Source organism: Oryctolagus cuniculus, chromosome 20 (assembly GCF_051225735.1).
Source record: "Oryctolagus cuniculus isolate XC-2025 breed Fujian yellow rabbit chromosome 20, ASM5122573v1, whole genome shotgun sequence".
NCBI classification, from domain to species: Eukaryota; Metazoa; Chordata; class Mammalia; order Lagomorpha; family Leporidae; genus Oryctolagus; species Oryctolagus cuniculus.
Genome location: NC_142886.1, coordinates 23,847,886 through 23,866,452, shown reverse-complemented (window position 1 = coordinate 23,866,452; position 18,567 = coordinate 23,847,886). Strand labels below are relative to the sequence as shown.

General features: G+C 43.9%; 1 protein-coding gene and 1 pseudogene across 6 annotated transcripts in view; both read right to left on the bottom strand.

The window, feature by feature from the left end:
* Positions 1-18,567, bottom strand: part of PSEN1 (presenilin 1) — an 84,821-nt gene that overhangs the window by 26,108 nt on the left and 40,146 nt on the right. For all 6 annotated transcript variants that reach the window (XM_002719669.6, XM_008272100.5, XM_089322303.1 and 3 more), the window contains exon 6: positions 8,943-9,010. In XM_002719669.6, the coding sequence (XP_002719715.1) occupies positions 8,943-9,010 (68 nt within the window). The remainder of the gene's footprint in view (positions 1-8,942; positions 9,011-18,567) is intronic.
* On the bottom strand, positions 3,127-4,033 carry LOC138847218 (transmembrane protein 126A pseudogene; annotated as a pseudogene).

Below are 18,567 nucleotides of genomic sequence, written 5' to 3'. Positions count from 1 at the left end.
ATATCCCATTTTCCTATTTTTGTAATATCCTACATCAACTGCTTTTTACAAATTATTTCTCCCATATTGTGTAAATATGTATTTTTAAAAATTATATTCAATTGAGAGGCAGAGAGAGGGAGACATAAGAAGCAAGCTCCCACTCACTGGTTCATTCCCCAGATGCTTACAATAGCTGAAAATGGGCCAGACTGGAGCCAAGAGCCAAGAATCCAATCCAGGCCTTCCATGTTGGAGGCAGGAACCCAGTTACTTGATCCATTTCTACTACCTCCCGGGGTGCACAACGTCAGGAAGCAAACCAGACATGAGGACTGAACTCAGGTACTCCAAGGTGGGACATGGGCATCTTAACTGCTGGGCTAAAGGCCAACCACAACTGCGCTATTATTTATTAAACAAAAATTTTTCTTTCATTCACTTTTTCCCCAAGTTGGAACAATTTCAACAGAAAACTCTATTACACATATAAACAGGAAGCATATAAATAATTAAAAATAAGTACAAAAATAATAAAAATAAAATTGTAGATACCTAAAATGCTTTACTGTTTTTGGGAAATCCTTTAAAATATCTGAAATTTTAAAAAATTAAACATGCATCAATACAGTTTATAAGTAGGCCACAAATAATTTTTTTCTTTTTAAATAATTTTTTATTTATTCAAAAGGGAGAGACAGAAAGAGATCTTCAATCTATTGGTTCATTCCTCAAATGCCCCAAATAGGCAGGAGTAGGCCAGGCTGAAGCCAAGAGTCTGGAATCCAATCCAGGGTTCCCATGTGGGTGGCAGGGTCCCAAGTACTTGGGCTGCCTCCTAGGCTGCACAATTCAGAAGTTGGAATTGGAAGCAGGGATAGGACTAGAACCTTAGGCACTGAGACATGGATGGAACACAGGCGTCCCAAGGCCTCTTAGCCACTACATCAAACATTGGCCCCATGATTAGTATTTTATACGATGAAATTTAGTACAGTCATTAAAAGTTTATACATACTTATTTTTTAAATTTTTTTTTCAGCAGGAACTTTGTCTTGTTTATTTTAATATTCACCTTTTAAACGAAGCAACAAAATGAACTAGAGACATACAATGTTGAATTTCCCCCTCTTCCACCCAGCCCCAGCAGCATGTCAGAAGTCTGGGTCAGTGGGTCTGCTTTTCCAGCTGTCCTCATTAGTGGTCCGATCCCTCTTTTGCCCTGGATTGGGAACTAAAAGATTTATTTGAAAGGCAGAGTTAGAGAGAAAGAGGGAAAGACAGAGAGAAGGGAGAGGGAGAGAGGAGGGCACAGAGGGGAAGCAGGGAAGAAGAGGAGGGGGAGAGAGGAAGGGGGAGAGAGGAAGGGGGAGGGGGAGAGGGGGAGGGGGAGGGGGAGGGGGAGGGAAAGGGTGAGATCTTTCATCTGCTAATTTACTTCCCAGATGGCCTCAATGGCCATGGGTTAAATAGGGCGGAAGCCAGCAGTCCAACTCCACCTGGGCCTCCCACATAGGTGGCAGGGGCTCAAACACTTGGGCCATCTTCCACTGCTAGCCCAAGCCATTAGCAGGGAGCTGGACTGGAAGTGGAACAGCTGGGACACAAACCGGCACTCATATGGGATCCTAGTGTCGCATGCAGTGGCTTTACCTGCTATGCCACAACACCAGCCACTGGAATATCTTTTTAAAACAATGACTGCTTCCGATTTTCACAATGAAGAAAAGTTATTTTAATGTTTTGAGGAAAATATCTACCATCTGAAGAGAAAAAGACTTTAACTATGGAGGATACCTTGGTAGCTTAAGAGAAAGAAAAAAATAAAATAATTGATTCAAGCATGCAGATTCCAGAATCAGTCCTCCCCCACTTTGAAATTCCAAAATAAAGTGAATGCTGAAATTTCTGGACAGTGTATCTATTTGCATTAAGCATTTCAGATGTCTTAGAACTGAAAAAAATCCACAAACTATTATTAATCTTCCATTAGGTAACACATGCGTATGATACAAAATTCACAACAAATGCTGTAAAAAGGAAGTTTCCCTCCCTAATCTGTTCCAGTTTTGCTCAGGAAATCTCTATTAATTCCATGAGTACACTTCAGAAAGTGTCAAATAACACATAATTTTTTATTAGACTCAAATATATCACATATGCTGTTCCACATGAGGCTTTTTCTCTCAATAATACTGAGAACTTTTTGTTTAAAGATTTATTTATTTATTTGAGAGGCAGAGTTGTAGACAGAGGGAAAGATAGAGGTTTTCCATCCACTGGATCACTCCCCAAATGGCCGCAACAGATGGAGCTGGGCCAATTCAAAGCCAGGAGTTTCTTCCGGGTCTCCCATGCAGCACAGGGGCCCAAGGATTTGGTCATCTTCCACTGCTTTCCCAGGCCATAGCAGAGAGCTGGATGGGAAGAGGAGCAGCCACGCAAATCAGCACCCATATGGGATGCCAGTGCCACAGGCAGAGGCTCAACCTACTACACCACAGGGCCCACTGGCCCCATCACTGAAAACCTTCTACATCAGTATATCAGAGCTGCCTCACGCTTTTGCTTTCAGATTTATTTATTTATTTATCTGAAAGACAGCTACAGAGAGAAAAAGAGAGAGGAATCTTCCATCTGCTGGTTTACTCCACAAATGGCTGCAATGGCCAGGGCTTGACCAAGCCAAAGCCAGGAGCCAGGAACTCCATCCTGGTTTCCCACGTGGGTGGCAGGGGCCCAAGGACTTGGGCCACCCTCCACTGTTTATCAGGCAAATTAGGAGGGAGCTGGATTGCAAGCAGAGAAGCTATGACTCAAACCAGGGCTCTGATGTGGCAATTTGGGCATTGCCGCAGCTTAACACACTGACCACAACAACAGCCCTTGCCTCACTCTTTGTAATGGCTTTATTTCATGGATATATCATTTATTTAACCAGTTTTCTACTGATGGACATTTAGGTTGATTTTATTCTTTCATAATGAGTACCCCTATAAATCACTGGGCTTAGAATATGTGCTTTAAGATCTTAATGGATATGTCAACTGTTCTTACTGCAAGTGACACAACAAAACCTGAGTGCTTATTTCCTTGCATCTTTGCCAGCTTAATATACTACAAACTTATGATCTTCATTACATATAGTTTTTTTTTTCTTAAGTTGATAACCTTTATTGGAGTTCAGGCTTTTGTTGCTTTGTATAATCTTTTGTTAAGTTCCAAAATTGTACTTCACATGATAAATTACAGTTTTGTATATTCATAATCTTAGGTACAGGTTATTTTCACCATTTTATTTTTGTACATATATTTGCTTAAAAATCAGTGCAATTTTATGCCAGGTTCAGATAACTGAAGGGCCATTAAAAGTGGTTTATATTGTCTAGACCCAATGTATGCTGCAAACACAGTCTGAAGCAAATTGGGAAATACTATCTTTCTCTAGACAGGTTTTGAAATTCTACGCCAGTAGGTTACGATGCTTCCTTTCTCTGGCAGCAGCTGACTGATACTTGGCTGCTAGGCCGCCATTCACAGGTATGGCAAAAAAACAGGGTACAAACCACCAAAAACAAGACCAACCAGTCCACTCCGTGTTACAGCACAGGTTTCACAATTCAAATCACCTGCACTCAAAGGAAAACTTACGAAACTTCTGTAAGGCACATGTGCTGTCAAGAATGAGATCACGGCCACGGGTAAGCCAGCAGCTGTACGAGCACGTGTCACGTTCAAGACGCGCCAAGAAAGACTGGGTGCTGTCAGGCGACAGCAGCACTAACTCCAACATATGCTGAGCCATGCTGAAGCAGATCCCGCTCTGGGTCAGGAAGTTGGTTAATTTTTCGATTATAATCTCCAAAACTGTTAAGTTTTCTCTGACAGTACGTGGTTCATGACTTCCCATTGTGAGGCCCTGTGCGTGCCCTCTGCCAGCAGCCGGTGCCTCCCTCAGCCAAGGTTCACACCGTACCTTTTCTCAACTCTTTAGGACAGTCATCTTTAGCCAACGAACATACAGTTTTGTTTTGTTTTTTAAAGCTTTATTCATTATTTGAAAGTCAGAGTTACACAGAGAGGAGAGGAGAGGGAGAGGGAGAGGGAGAGAGAGAGAGAGAGAGAGAGATCCTCCATCCGATGGTTCACTCCCTAATTGGCTGCAACGGCTGGAGCTGTGCCAATCTGAAGCCAGTCCTGGTCTCCCAGATGGATGCAGGGGACCCCTTGGGCCATCTTCTACTGCTATCCCAGGCCACAGCAGAGAGCTGGATCGGAAGTGGAGCAGCAGGGACTAGAACTGGCACCCATATTGGATGCTGGAGCTTCAGGCCAGGGCCTTAACCCGCAGTGCCACAGCGCTGGCCCCCCAACATATAGTTTTAACTAGCTTTAATCTTACGACCAAGATGTATATATTTTCAGATTTTTAATAGTAACTTGTATTTTTCTTTGGTTAAGTATTTTTCCCACATACTTTACCCAATTTTTTTCTGTTAAATTGATGGCCTTACTTCCAAATAGGGGTTCATTATATATAAAGGAAAATAGCCTTTATATATGAAATGAATAAAAAATATGTTTAGCAGTTAGCCACTCATCCTTTGATTTATTCATCATGTATATTTTATTTTCTGTCCCTCAGAATATTTTTTAATGGAGATGAACATGTCAATCTTATCTTCTATGTGTTTGGGATTTTTTAAAAAAAATTTTTTTAAAGATTATTTATTTGAAAGGCAGAGCTGCAAAGAGACAGACGCGGCCGGCGCCGCGGCTCAATAGGCTAATCCTCCACCTGCGGCGCCGGCACCCTGGATTCTAGTTCCGGTCGGGACTCCGATTCTGTCCCGGTTGCACCTCTTCCAGTCCAGCTCTCTGCTGTGGCCTGGGAGTGCAGTGGAGGGAGTGCAGTGGAGGATGGCCCAAATCGTTAGGCCCTGCACCCACATGGGAGACCAGGAGAAGCACTTGGCTCCTGGCTTCGGATCAGCATGGTGCGCCGGCCGCAGTGGCCATTGGAGGGTGAACCAATGGTAAAGGAAGACCTTTCTCTCTGTCTCTCTCACTGTCCACTCTGCCTGTCAAAAAACAAACAAACAAACAAACAAAAAACAAAGAGACAGAGGTGCAGAGAGAGAGGTCTTCCATCCACTGGTTCACTCTCCAAATGGCCACAATGGCAGGAGCTGCACCAATTCAAAGCCAGGAGCCTGGGGCTTCTTCTGGGTCTCCCATGTGGATGTAGGGGCCCAAGGACAAGGGCCATCTTCCATTGCTTTCCCAGGTCAAAGCAGAGAGCTGGATTGGAGGTGGTGCAGCTGGGACTTGAAACCTGCTGTACCACAGCACCAGCCTCATGTGTTGGGGTTTTGTATCACACTTAAAAAGTCCTTCCAGGGGCTGGCGCCGTGGTGCAGCGGTTTAATGCCCTGGCCTGCAGTGCCAGAATCACATATGGGCGCTGCTGGTTTGAGACCTGGCTGCTCCACTTCCAATCCAGCTCTCTGCTATGGTCCAGCTCTCTGCTATGGCAGGGGAAAGCAGTGGAGGATGACCCAAGTCCTTGGGCCTCTGTGCCCATGTGGGAGACCCGGAGGAGGCTTCTTGCCCCTGGCTTCAGATCAGTGCAGATCTGGCCATTGCGGCCAGTTGGGGAGTGAGCCAGCGGATGGAAGGCCTCTTTCTCTGCTTCTTCTCTCTGTAACTCTGACTTTCAAATAAATAAATAAATCTTTTTAAAAAAATTCCTTCCATATTGTAATACTGTGTGTGTGTATATATATAGATAGATATAAAGATTTATTTTATTTATTTGAAAGAGTTACAAAGAGGTAGAGACAGAGAGAGAGGTCCTCCATCCACTGGTTCACTCCCGAGATGGTCACAACGGCGAAGCTGTGCCAATCCAGAGCCAGGAGCCAGGAGCCAGGAGCTTCTTCCAGGTCTCCTACGCGGATGCAGGGCCCAAGGACTTGGGTCATCCTCCACTGCTTTCCCAGGCCATAGCAGAGAGCTGGATCAGATGTGGAGCAGCTGGGAATGGAACTGGTACACATATGGGATGCCGGCACTGCCGGCGGCAGCTTTATCTGCTGTGCCATAGCGCCGGCCCCTCATCACACTTTCTAACTAGGTATTTCTGTGATGCCTACTAATCTGTGAATACTAGTTCTACGGTTCATTGCTTACCCAGGTCACTGAGTGATTCTAGTTGCTTTTTGGTGAGTTCTCAAAGTGAAAAAATCATCCCATCTTTTACAAATGACATAGCCCAGGGCCAGTGCTGTGGGGTAGTGGGAAAAGCAAATTACACAACCCTTACTTCTTTTTTTCACTTAGCTGTGTCTGTCAGAACAACTTAGACAACAGTGGTAATGGAAACACTCCCCCTCTTCCTGACCTTACCAGACCAGCTCCAAGAGTTTCCCACTGAAGATATTAGCCCTTAGAATGAGATTCAGGGGCCACCGCAGTGGCGGAGTGGGTAAAGTTGCTGCCTGCAGAGCCAGCATCCCATATGGGTGCCATTTCGAGTCCCGGCTGCTCTACTTCTGACAAAGCTCTCTGCTATGGCCTGGGAAAGCAGTAGAAGATGGTCCAAGTGCTTGGGCCCCTGTACCCACGTGGGCGACCTGGCGGAAGCTCCTGGTTCCTAGCTTCAGGTTAGCTCAGCTCAGCCATTGCAGCCATCTGGAGAGTGAACCAGCAGATGGAAGATCTCTCTTCCTCTCTGCCTCTGCCTCTCTGTAACTCTGCCTTTCAAATAAAGAAATATATATTTTTAAAAAGGGGCCAGTGTTGTGGCGTAGTGGGTAAGCCACTGCCTGCAGTGCCGGCATCCCATATGGGCACTGGTTTGAGTCCCGCTACTCCACTTCTGATGCAGTAGAAGATGGCCCAAGTTCTTGGGCCCCTGCACCCATGTGGGAGACCTGGAAGAAGCTTGTGGCTCCTGGCTTCAGGTCAATGCAGATCCGGCCATTGCAGCCAATTGGGGAGTGAACCAGCGGATGGAAGACCCACTCCGTCATGCTCCTCTCCTTCTCTCTCTGCGTAACTCTGACTTTCAAATAAATAAATAAATCTTTAAAATAATGAGATTCATACTTTTCAGCAAGTTAGGGAAGTGACCACCTATTTATTAAAGTTTCTGATTAAAATCAGGTATTGAATCTTATCAAATTTTTAGCATTACACAGATGAGGAGTTACTAATATGGCAACTCATATTGAGATTCCTAACAATGAACTAGTCTTCCATTCTACAAACTGCATTTGGCTGTGAAGGCAAACTACTCTTATAGCATACTGCTGAATTTTATTGGTTGATATTTAGTTATACTTTTGGCATTAATAAATAGTATTGGCCTATAGTTGTATTTTTCTCAATAACTTAAGGTAAGCTGGCTTAATAAAATCAATCTGGAAGCTTTACTCCTTCTCTAAGTACTGGAACAGTTGAAACAGTGTTGGCGGGGCCGGCACTGTGACGTGGCTGGTAAAGCCGCCGCCTGCAGTGCTGGCATCCCATATGTGTACCGGTTCCAGTCCCAGCTGCTCCACATCTGATCCAGCTCTCTGCTGTGGCCTGGGAAGGCAGTAGAAGATGGTGCAAGTCCTTGGGCTCCTGCACCCGCGTGGGAGACCTGGAAGAAGCTCCTGGCTCTGGATCGGCACAGCTTTGCCATTGTGGCCAACTGGGAAGTGCACTAGTGGATGGAAGACCCCTCTTTTTTTCTCTCTGCCTCTCCTTCTCTCTCTGTGTAACTCTCTCAAAGAAATAAATCTTTAGAAAAAAAGAAAAGAAACAGTATTAGCTATTCATCCTCAGAGGTTTTTCTTTTTTTAAAAAAAGATTTATTTTATTTATTTGAAAGACAGTTACAGAGAGAGGTAGAGATAGAGAGGTCTTTCATCCGCTGATTCACCCCCCAGATGGCCGCAACGGCTGGAGCTGCGTCGATCTGAAGCCAGGAGCCAGGAGCTTCTTCTGGGTCTCCCACATGGGTGCAGTGGCCCAAGCACTTAGGCCATCTTCCACTGCTTTTCCAGGCCATAGCAGAAAGCTGGATCGGAAGTGGAGCAGCCAGGACTAGAACTGGTGCCCATATGGGATGCTGGCGCTTCAGGTCAGTGCTTTAACCCGCTGAGCCACAGCACCAGTCCCCATCCTCAGAGGTTTTATAGCCTGTGCCATGAAACTCCTGGGGCATGATACTGTTGCTGGTACTAGCAGAAGCAAGACAAAAATCCTAACAACTTTTGTAGTTCTTACTTGCTCTGTGTAGATTTTCCATTTCTTCAGGAGTCAGTTCTGGTAATCCATTTTTTTTTCCACAAAAATTATCCATTTCACACAGATTCTCACAGTTGTTATTTTGTCTGTGGTTATTCTACCTTATCATTCCAAATAATTATTTTAAAATTTATTTATTAGTTTTACTGCTTCTGTTTCCAATTTAAGAGTTAGCACAGTGGATTCTGCCACCGGCATGGAGAAAAATGCCAAGATGGCACACCTCTGAGCCTCCATATTCCCATCAATGGAGCACCTCTACATTTTTCTAACTTATAATGTGAAAATTTCACCTAAGATTTCATTTGAAAGAAAGACCAATAAAAACAAAAGAAAAATTTTAACATCAATTAATTTATGTTTATGTGCTTTCTTAAAAACCTTTTTTAACATTCTGATTTACAGATTTCAACCAGAAATACAGAAAATTTTTAAAAAGATTAGAATTAAGTCTTTCCTTCACATCCACCAATTATAAGCAAGGACCAACAAAACAATGTCCCTACTGATTATATTAACTTGTCACTATAAAGCACCAACTACGACATACGTGTAGACACTATGATGAGATAAGAGTATTAGATCAATAAGATACATGGCTTTAAAGACAGTTGAGGAGCCCAAAATAGAGATAATCTCTGAAAAAGAGAAATTTTGTCACTTACCCCAAATAAATGAATGAAAAAAAGAACAGCAATAATAGAGATGAAACAATAAGCCAGGCATGGATAACCTAGAAAAGAACACATTTCAATATAATTAACAAAACTCAAGAACCCTTTAAAGAGGTAAATGTCCTACTCAAAAAAGCCTATTTGCTAATGCTCTGCTTTTCATATGGCAGGACCCAAACCGGATCAGAGCACACTTACATGGAACACTTCAGTGCTCAAACACTCCCACAACAGAAACTTCTCCAAGACAAACAGATCTTGAGAAACAGATGAAATTTTTAAAAAGAATGTCTCTTAAAATAGCAATATTATCAACAGAATCAACAAGTGATATTTAAACTCTAAAACATCATTTTCAATGGAGGAATTCTGTAATGTTTCTGAAATGAACAATAAAAATAACTGATACCCAGCATTCAGGGGCTGGCATCGCGGCCAGTGTGGAAAGCTGCCACCTGTGACACCAGCATCCCATGTCAGAGTGCCAGCTCAAGTCCTGGCTGCTCTGCTTCTGATCCAGCACCCTGCTAAAGTGCCTGGAGAGACAGTGGAAGATGGCCAGGGCTTGAGACCCTGCTAACCGCGTAGGAAACCTGGATGGAGTTCCAGGCTCCTGACTTCAGTCTGGCCATATGGTGAGTGAACCAGCAGACTGAAGATCTATTTCTGTCTCTTCCTCTCTGTCACTCTCTCTCTTAAATAAATACCTCTGCCTGTCTGTAACTCTGCCTTTCAAATAAATAAGTAAATCTTTAAAAAAATAAATAAATGGCTCTTAGAGAGAGAGGATATACATTATATATAAAAAAATAAAATAAAAAAAAAAGAGGGGCCGGCACTGTGGCTCACTTGGTTAATCCTCCGCCTGCGGCGCTGGCATTCCAAATGGGTGCCGGGTTCTAGTCCCGGTTGTTCCTCTTCCAGTCCAGTTCTCTGCTGTGGCCCAGGAAGGCAGTGGAGGATGGCCTAAGTGCTTGGGCACCTGTACCCACGTGGGAGATCACGAGGAAGCACCTGGCTCCTGGCTTCGGATCAGCACAGTGCCGGCCACAGCGGCCATTTGGGGGTGAACCAATGGAAGGAAGACCTTTCTCTCTGTCTCTCTCACTGTCTAACTCTGTCAAATAAAAAAAAAAAAAAGCAGTGCATGGATTTCCAATTTTTTTTTTTGCACCAAAATAAACTAATGTTTTAATTTCATTTTCCATGAACTTTTGGAAGTCTACTTATACATACACACACACACATACACACACACATCCATCTATCTACTTACCTGCCCTCTATGTTTCCTTTGTAATTCACTCAGGTTTTTATGAGTTCTTAGTAGCATGTTTGTGAGTGTTCTTAAACATTAGCCTTTGCCTGTAATAATGTTTGTAAACAATTTTCCTATTTAGGTTAATCACTTCTGTTAAGATTTTCTGAATTATTAAATGAATTTAAAGCCCCCTCTTTTTTTCCCCCAAGATTTTATTTATTTATTTGAGAGGTAGAGTTACAGACAGTTGAAAGGGAGACAGAGAGAAAGGTCTTCTCTCTGCTGGTTCACTCCCCAATGGGCCGCAACAGCCGGAGCTGGGCTGATCCAAAGCCAGGAGCCAGGTAAAGTCTCCTCTTTCCAGAACATTAAGCAGTAAAATGAGTTTTTCTCATATTGCAAAAATGAAAGTTCAGCTTTCCTGTGCCAAGGGCTCTGAAAGAAAAGACTGTTGCTGCAGTATACGACAGTTACTGCGTCCCCACAACCTGAACTACGCAAGCCAGGCCCATGTGACTTCACTAAGTTTCAGTTCCACCTGTAACAAGAAATGTGTACTAGATATGTACTAATTAACTGCTCTTTTTGTTCCTGTCTTTTTAAGCTGTTTGTTTTCTAGCTTCTTGGGCTTCTCATAGACATTGCACAACCAACTATTGATAGGAGAAATCCTCAAGGTTTATTTCCAGACAGGTTCTGGCAGGTTTCTGAATTTCTGACTCTACAGTTCTTCTGTACTTTATATTAGGAGTCAAAGTAAACAACTTGTAGCCTAGAACTGTCTAGTTAAGACTTGAACATTAACAAACACAAAACAATACAGAAATAACAAATAAGTGTGGAAATCTGGATGAATGCAAAATACATTAATATAGGTTCTAAACTGGGGTGGGGACCGCCTGGTCTATGTGCCACATAAGGCACTGGAAATCACGTGGCCTGGCCATGTCAATGCAACTCCAGGTGGAACTGAAATTCAATAAATGTATAGCAGTATATATATATTTTTTGACAGGCAGAGTGGACAGTGAGACAGAGAGAGAGAGAAAGGTCTTCCTTTGCCATTGGTTCATCCCCCAGTGGCCGCTGCGACCAGTGCACTGAGGCTGATGCACCGCGCTGATCCGAAGCCAGGAGCCAGGTGCCTCTTTCGATCTCCCATGCGAGTGCAGGGCCCAAGGACCTGGGCCATCCTCCACTGCACTCCCGGGCCACAGCAGAGAGCTGGACTGGAAGAGGGGCAACTGGGACAGAATCCAGTGCCCCGATCGGGACTAGAACCCGGTGTGCCGGCACCGCAGGCAGAAGATTAGCCTATTGAGCCGAGGCGCCGGCCGCAGTATATTTTTTTAAAAGATTTTTTACTTATTTGAAAGGCAGAGTTACAGAGAGCAAGAGGGAGACAGATCTTCCATCTGGTTCTTCACTCCCCAAATGGACACAACAGCTGGGGCTGCGCCAGGCTGAAGCCAGGAGGCAAGAATTCAGCTGGGTCTCCCATGTGGGTGCTGGGGCTCAAGCACCTGATCCATCCTCTGGCGCATTAGAAGGGAGCTGGATCGGAAGTGGAACAGCAGGGACTCAAACTGGCGTCCATATGGGGTACTGGCAATGCTGGCAATGCAAGCAGTGACTTAACCCCTTAGGCCACAATGCAAGCCTAAGGCTATTTTTTTTTAAAGATGTATTTATTTATTTGAAAGAGAAAGAAAAAGAAGAACTGCCTGTAGGTTCACTCCCCAAATGGCCCTAACAGGCCAGACTGGGCCAAGACCAAGCCAGGAACCTGGAATTCCACCTGGGTCTCTCATGAACTCAGGCTATCCTCCATGACTTTCCCAGGTGCCTTAGTGGAAAGCTGGATCAGAAGTGAAGTGCTGGAGTTGCAGGTGGAATCTGAACCTCTTGCACCACAATGCTGCCCCTAACAGGTTAATTTTTAAGCTGATAATTTTGTATGGCTCCCAAATAACGCTATAAATATCCAAACGACCCTTGTTAGATAGGTGGAATAAGCACATTCCATCCTATCTCTCCTGAATGCAGCTTCTACCAAATGTGGACAGAAAGCACGCCACAACTACTGAGGACTAAAAGAGCCCCCTCTCCACCTAGAGGTCACACACTAGCATGACAACGGGAGCTCCAGAGTCCCCAGCTATGGCTAGAGGAGCAGCAAAGGGGTCTCCTAGCAATCAGAGAGCAAATGAAAATCACTTTAATTTTTCTGGCATTTCTTTCATTCTTTCATGTCCAAACCCCTAAAATCCTGTGATGACGGCAATGCGGGCAGCAGGAACCTAAAATTCATTAGGAGGGGAACCTTTCTTTCTGACTGGCAGAGCTACAGTTCCCAGAGAGGGGTGAACAGTCCTTGCTTTGTTTCTCTTTCCTTCCACATCTTGGCCCTGACACTAGGAAAATAAAGCCCAGCTTTCTGGCTGGAGGAAGGGAAAAGAAAAGCCCAGAGAAACCAGAAAACAACGAGGAGAGCTTGGACAGGGAGAAGTCCAAAGAAGCACGGGCTGTTTGTAAACCCACGGGCCCATCCCTTCAGTGAGCACGTGCGCGTGACCCTCAACGGCACGCATGGACTTCGACAACTCAATTCCAGGCCAACACTTGAGTCTCAGCCTGGTGACTGGGTGACACACAGGACATACCTGAGCAGCATCACAAAGGTTTTGAAGACTAAACTGACACCGTAACCACAGCCCACAGAAGGCCGGTTGCTACCTGTGGCCTAACCCAAACAGAAAGACTGGCCAATAAAACCTATCAATATTCTTCACAGGATTTTTAAAAAAATATTTATTTGAAAGGCAAAGTTAGAGAGGGGGAGGAGAGAGAGGGAAAGAGATCTTGGATCTGGTTCAATCCCAAAAGGACTTAACAGCCAGAGCTGGCCAGTCTGAAGCCAGGCGCTTCATTTGGGTCTCAAGGTGGGTGCAGAGGTCCAAGAACTTGGGCCATTCCCCCACTGCTTTCCCAGGCACATTACCAGGGAGCCAGATCAGAAATGGAACTTCTGAGACTAAAACTGGTGCCACACAGGATGCCAATCTTGCAGGCATTATCTTTACTCGCCACACCACAGTGCTGGCCCTTCTCCATAAGATTTAAACACCAGCAAAGTTCATAATATTCAAAATGCCTAGGATACAATTCAGAATTGTTTAGCACACACATAGCTGGACACATTTCAATTTCCATAAGAAAGACTCGATGAAGGATTAGCATTATAGCTTATGGGTACAGCTGCCACCTGTGATGCTGACATCCCACATGGGCGCCAGTTTGAGTCTCAGCTGCACCACTTTTTTTTTTTTTTTAAGATTTATTAATTTATTTGAAAGAGTTACACAGAGAGGAGAGGCAGGCAGAGAGAGAGAGAGAGAGAGAGAGAGGTCTTCCATCCGATGGCTCGCTCTATAATTGGCCATAACGGCTGGAGCTGTGCCGATCTGAAGCCAGGAGCCAGGAGCTACTTCCAGCTCTCCCATGCGGGTGCAGGGCCCAAGGACTTGGGCCATCATCTAGTGCTTTCCCAGGCCACAGCAGAGAGCTGGATCGGAAGTGGAGCAGCTGGGTCTTGAACCAGCACCTATATGGGATACCGGCACTTCAGGCCAGGGCATTAACCTGCTGAGTCACAGTGCTGGACCCTGCTCCACTTTCTTTCTTTTCTTTTCTTTTCTTTTCTTTTTTTTTTTTTTTGCAGTTCAACTTTTTATTTTAATAAAATCAGAATATGCACAGCACATGCAGTGCTAGCATCTAAACTAATACAATAAGCAATTACTAAAGCTACAGTGACTTGAGGTTCAATCTTTACATTCAGTAAGTTTAAACCCATTCTTACATGATTTTTGAAACCTTATTTATTAACTGAAAATATTGCTTGCTGATAAAACTTGCTCAAATGCTATCACTGAATGTACAAGTCACTGATTATGCCAATACAACAAAGATAACCACATGTTTGAGGACTGCAATGTGGAGACATTCACTGAAAAAAAAATACACACAATTAAACAAAACTCACACAACAAACATCTGAGAATCTGGACACTTTGTTTCAGTGTTTTGAAGTGTTTCATTAATATCTTAAGACAAGTGTATCAAAACCTTGGCATGATTTAATTTCAAGTAGCCAATTTTGTTTTTACTAACATCAGAAAGTTATGGCTACACTGCCAATGCCGGGTCTGCTTAATTTGACTTAAGAGTTTAATATGACTTGGCCAGCACCGCGGCTCACTGGGCTAATCCTCCGCCTTGTGGCGCCGGCACACCGGGTTCTAGTCCCGGTCGGGGCGCCGGATTCTGTCCCGGTTGCCCCTCTTCCAGGCCAGCTCTCTGCTGTAGCCAGGGAGTGCAGTGGAGGATGGCCCAAGTGCTTGGGCCCTGCACCCCATGGGAGACCAGGATAGGTACCTGGCTCCTGCCATCAGATCAGTGCGGTGTGCCGGCCACGGCGGCCATTGGAGGGTGAACCAACAGCAAAAAGGAAGACCTTTCTCTCTGTCTCTCTCTCTCACTGTCCACTCTGCCTGTCCAAAAAAAAAAAAAAAAAAAAAAAGTTTAATATGACTTAACATTAAAAGCTCACACTACCCCGAAATATATAATTTCACGCATAAGGTGACATTCAACATTCAAGTGCCAGTGTTTTTGTACTGTCTTTTGGTCAAGTTTCTTTAAACTTTCAAAGAATCACTTTTAGGCTTACAAAAATAAATATTTGTCAAAATGTTCAATAAATATTACATAAAACTAGCAGCAAAAAGTATCTAAAAATCTGTCGTGTGCAAATAGTTTTCTTCCCAACTATCATTCCCATGGTCCCAAATACATTTTAGAATCTAGTCCCATCCCCTTCTTAGACAAGCTGCGTTCAACAATCTCCAAGAGACAAAATAAGATTGGAAGTTTAAGGAGACGCACACAAGACATATATATAAAATTCTCTGAATGTGCAATAAAAGAAGTACTTTGTAAAAAGTTATGGGCAAAATGTACAAGGGCCTAAACCTAGACTAACTGAAATAGCACCATAACAAATGACCTCAATACTGTCAAGTGCACCTACTTAATACAAGTTTTAGAACAAGGCACAATACACTTGACAATCTATTGCACTTTAGGAAATTTCTGCCATCTTCCTATGCCATGTAAAAAGACTGAGCGTTTGATCACCGCATTCTGGCCACAGAATCAGCCCAGAATTCAAAGTGGCAGAGGCATTTTAGTGGTGGACAATGCTCATCTTTGGCCAGATTTAGCATAAATAGACTATAAATACAATGGAAACCTATGCAACTAAAACTGACTAAACTGCACTCTAGAGCAGAATTGACACCTTGTGCAGTTATATACATATTTCCAACCTGTGTTATCTCAAAGATTTCAGTTTGTTACTCTTCTGGAGCCATTTTTACAAAGTCTATAGTAAGCCAGTTTAACATCTCAACGCAGCTTGAACAGAGTAATGTGAATCGGCATTTCAAATAAAGCCTGCTGCAGAATTCTTCCTGTTCATACCCTCTTGACCAAAAAACATCAACACTAGCATGCATTATTAGACCAAAAATCATCCAGGGCCCTAATGAGGGGCTGGTCATTGCTGTGGTCAGCCATTCTACCATTTCAATTTCATTATGGCAGGCATTTAAAAAGTCTAAGTAGATGAATTCTCCTAAAAACCTATTTCAAGTTATCAGACCTTTAAACTTTCCCTGTAATAGTATGCCCACATTTGGCTAGCTCATAATTAATGATCTGCCTAAACACTGAAAGAGGAATTGCTGTATTTACTTGCATTAACTTTGAAAACAGTGCTTTGAATGTGTGCATGTATTATTCATACATCACCTCATCATGACTGGAATGGCTTGTTTAAAGACTATCAGGTTCTAAATACCTATCCAGGATAGAGTGAGCAAATCAGAACTTTAACTTAATACAGTTTGCCACATTAGAAACTAATTCAATTAATATGCTTCAAGACGTTTGTTGTCTGTTTCCCCCCAATCTGCAAGTATCAAAAAGCCCTAACGCAGGCTACCGCATAAGTTTTTTCCTTATAATATTTATGGATGAATCGATGATTCCTGTTAAGTTGTATCACACCTGTGTGCCAAGGTTTGATTTTAGCCCAAGTTCAGTAAATTTATTTTGTCAAAACAATTGATATCTTGAGCATTACTGAGCCAACAGGACATCAAAATAAAAAGCTGTCTAAAGTTAAAGGCACAGTACATTAACAAACAAATGATCCTCAGTCACAAAATTATAAATGTAGTTTGGGATGGGGGTAGGCAGGAGAGGAATTAATCCAAACTACAATAATTCAAACCACCTTCTGAACAGGGCTGCTGATTGCTCCTTTCATCTTTTCTTGTGACCTTGCTGTTCCACTTTCAATCCAGCTCCTTGCTAATGTTCCTGAGAAAGCTTCAGAGGACGGCTCAAGTCCTTGGGCACCTGCACCCACATGGGAGATCTGGAAGAAGCTCCTGGCTCCTGGCTTCAGCCTGGCCCAGCACTGGCTGTTGCAGCCATATAGGGAATGAATCAGTGAATGTGAGACTTCTTTCTCCCTGTAACTCTGGCTTTCAAATAAATAAAATCTTTTTATTTTAAGATTTATTTGAGGCCGGCGCCGTGGCTCAATAGGCTAATCCTCCGCCTAGCGGCGCCGGCACACCGGGTTCTAGTCCCGGTCGGGGCATTGGATTCTGTCCTGGTTGCCCCTCTTCCAGGCCAGCTCTCTGCTGTGGCCCAGGAAGGCAGTGGAGGATGGCCCAAGTACTTGGGCCCTGGACCCCATGGGAGACCAGGAGAAGCACCTGGCTCCTGCCATCGGATCAGCACGGTGCGCCGGCTGCGGCGGCCATTGGAGGGTGAAATAACGGCAAAAGGAAGACCTTTCTCTCTGTCTCTCTCTCTCACTGTCCACTCTGCCTGTCAAAAAAAAAAAAAAAAAAAAAAAAAAAGATTTATTTGAAAATCAGTTACACAGAGAGAGGGAGGGAGGGAAGGAGGAAGGGAGGTAGGTCCTCCATCCACTGGTTCACTCCCCAGTTGGCTGCAACGTCCGGAGCTCTGCCAATCCAAAGCCAGGAGCCAGGAGCTTCTTCCTGGTCTCTTACGCGGGTGCAGTGGCCCAAGGACTTGGGGCCATCTTCCACTGCTCTCCCAGGCCATAGCAGAGAGCTGAATCGGAAGTGGAGCAGCCGGGTCTTGAACTGGCACTGTATGGGATGCCAGTGCTTCAGGACAGGGCATTAACCCTCTGCGCCACAGCGCTGGCCCAAATAAATAAAATCTTAAAAGAAAAAAAAAGAAATTACTTCTCCTTTAAAAAAATTTAAAAACTCAATAAACACCAATGCCAAGAAGGAATGGAAGAGAGAGGAGGAAGAAAGGTGGGAGTTGGGGGGTGGGGATGACAGAAAGAATCAGTATTTTCCTAAAGTTGCACTTATGAAATGTATAGGAGCCAGCACTGTGGCATGGTGGGTAAACCCACTGCCTGCACTGCTGGCATCCATATGAACACTAGTTTGAACCCCTGCTGCTCCACTTCTGATCCAGCTCTCTGCTATGGCCTGGGAAAGCAGTAGAAGATGGGCAACTCCTTGGGCCCCTGCACCCACGTGGGAGACCCAGACGAAGCTCCTGGATCCTGGCTGCTGATTGGTGCAGCTCTGGCCGCGCAGCTATCTGAGCAGTGAAGCAGGACAGAAGACCCCCCTCTCTCTCTCTGCCTCTGCCTCTCTGTAACTCTGCCTTTCAAATAAATACATGAATCTTAAAAAAAAAAAAAAAAAAGAAAGAAAGAAAAGAAAGAAAGAAAGAAATGCATGAAGTTTGTTTTCCTTAAATGAAAGGTTTCTCGTGAGGAAAAAAAAAAGAACGGATGTTAGAAATCTAATAATCATTAAAGCAACTATTAAACGAGTGCTCAGAGAAATAAGGGCAAACACTATAGAAATCTGTCTCAAAAAGAAAAAAAATATACAAAAAAAATCAAATAAAAATTTTAGGACTAGGAAACCTAACACCAATAATAAAAATCACTGGATGGGCTCTGTAGTGGAATGCAAACATGAGAGGAAATTGTCAGCTAGGTCAGAGAAAGCATCCAAAACTAACAACAGTAAGAAAGAAGATTGGAAAATAATTAACAAAGCCTCAGAGACTTGTAAAAGAACAATAAAAGGTTATTTGTGCCACCATTTTCAGAAGAGGGTAAAGAATGTGGTATAGAAAAAACATAATTGAGGGGCCGGCACTGTGGCACAGTGGGTTAATGTCCTGGCTTGAAGCGCTGGCATCCCATATGGGCAC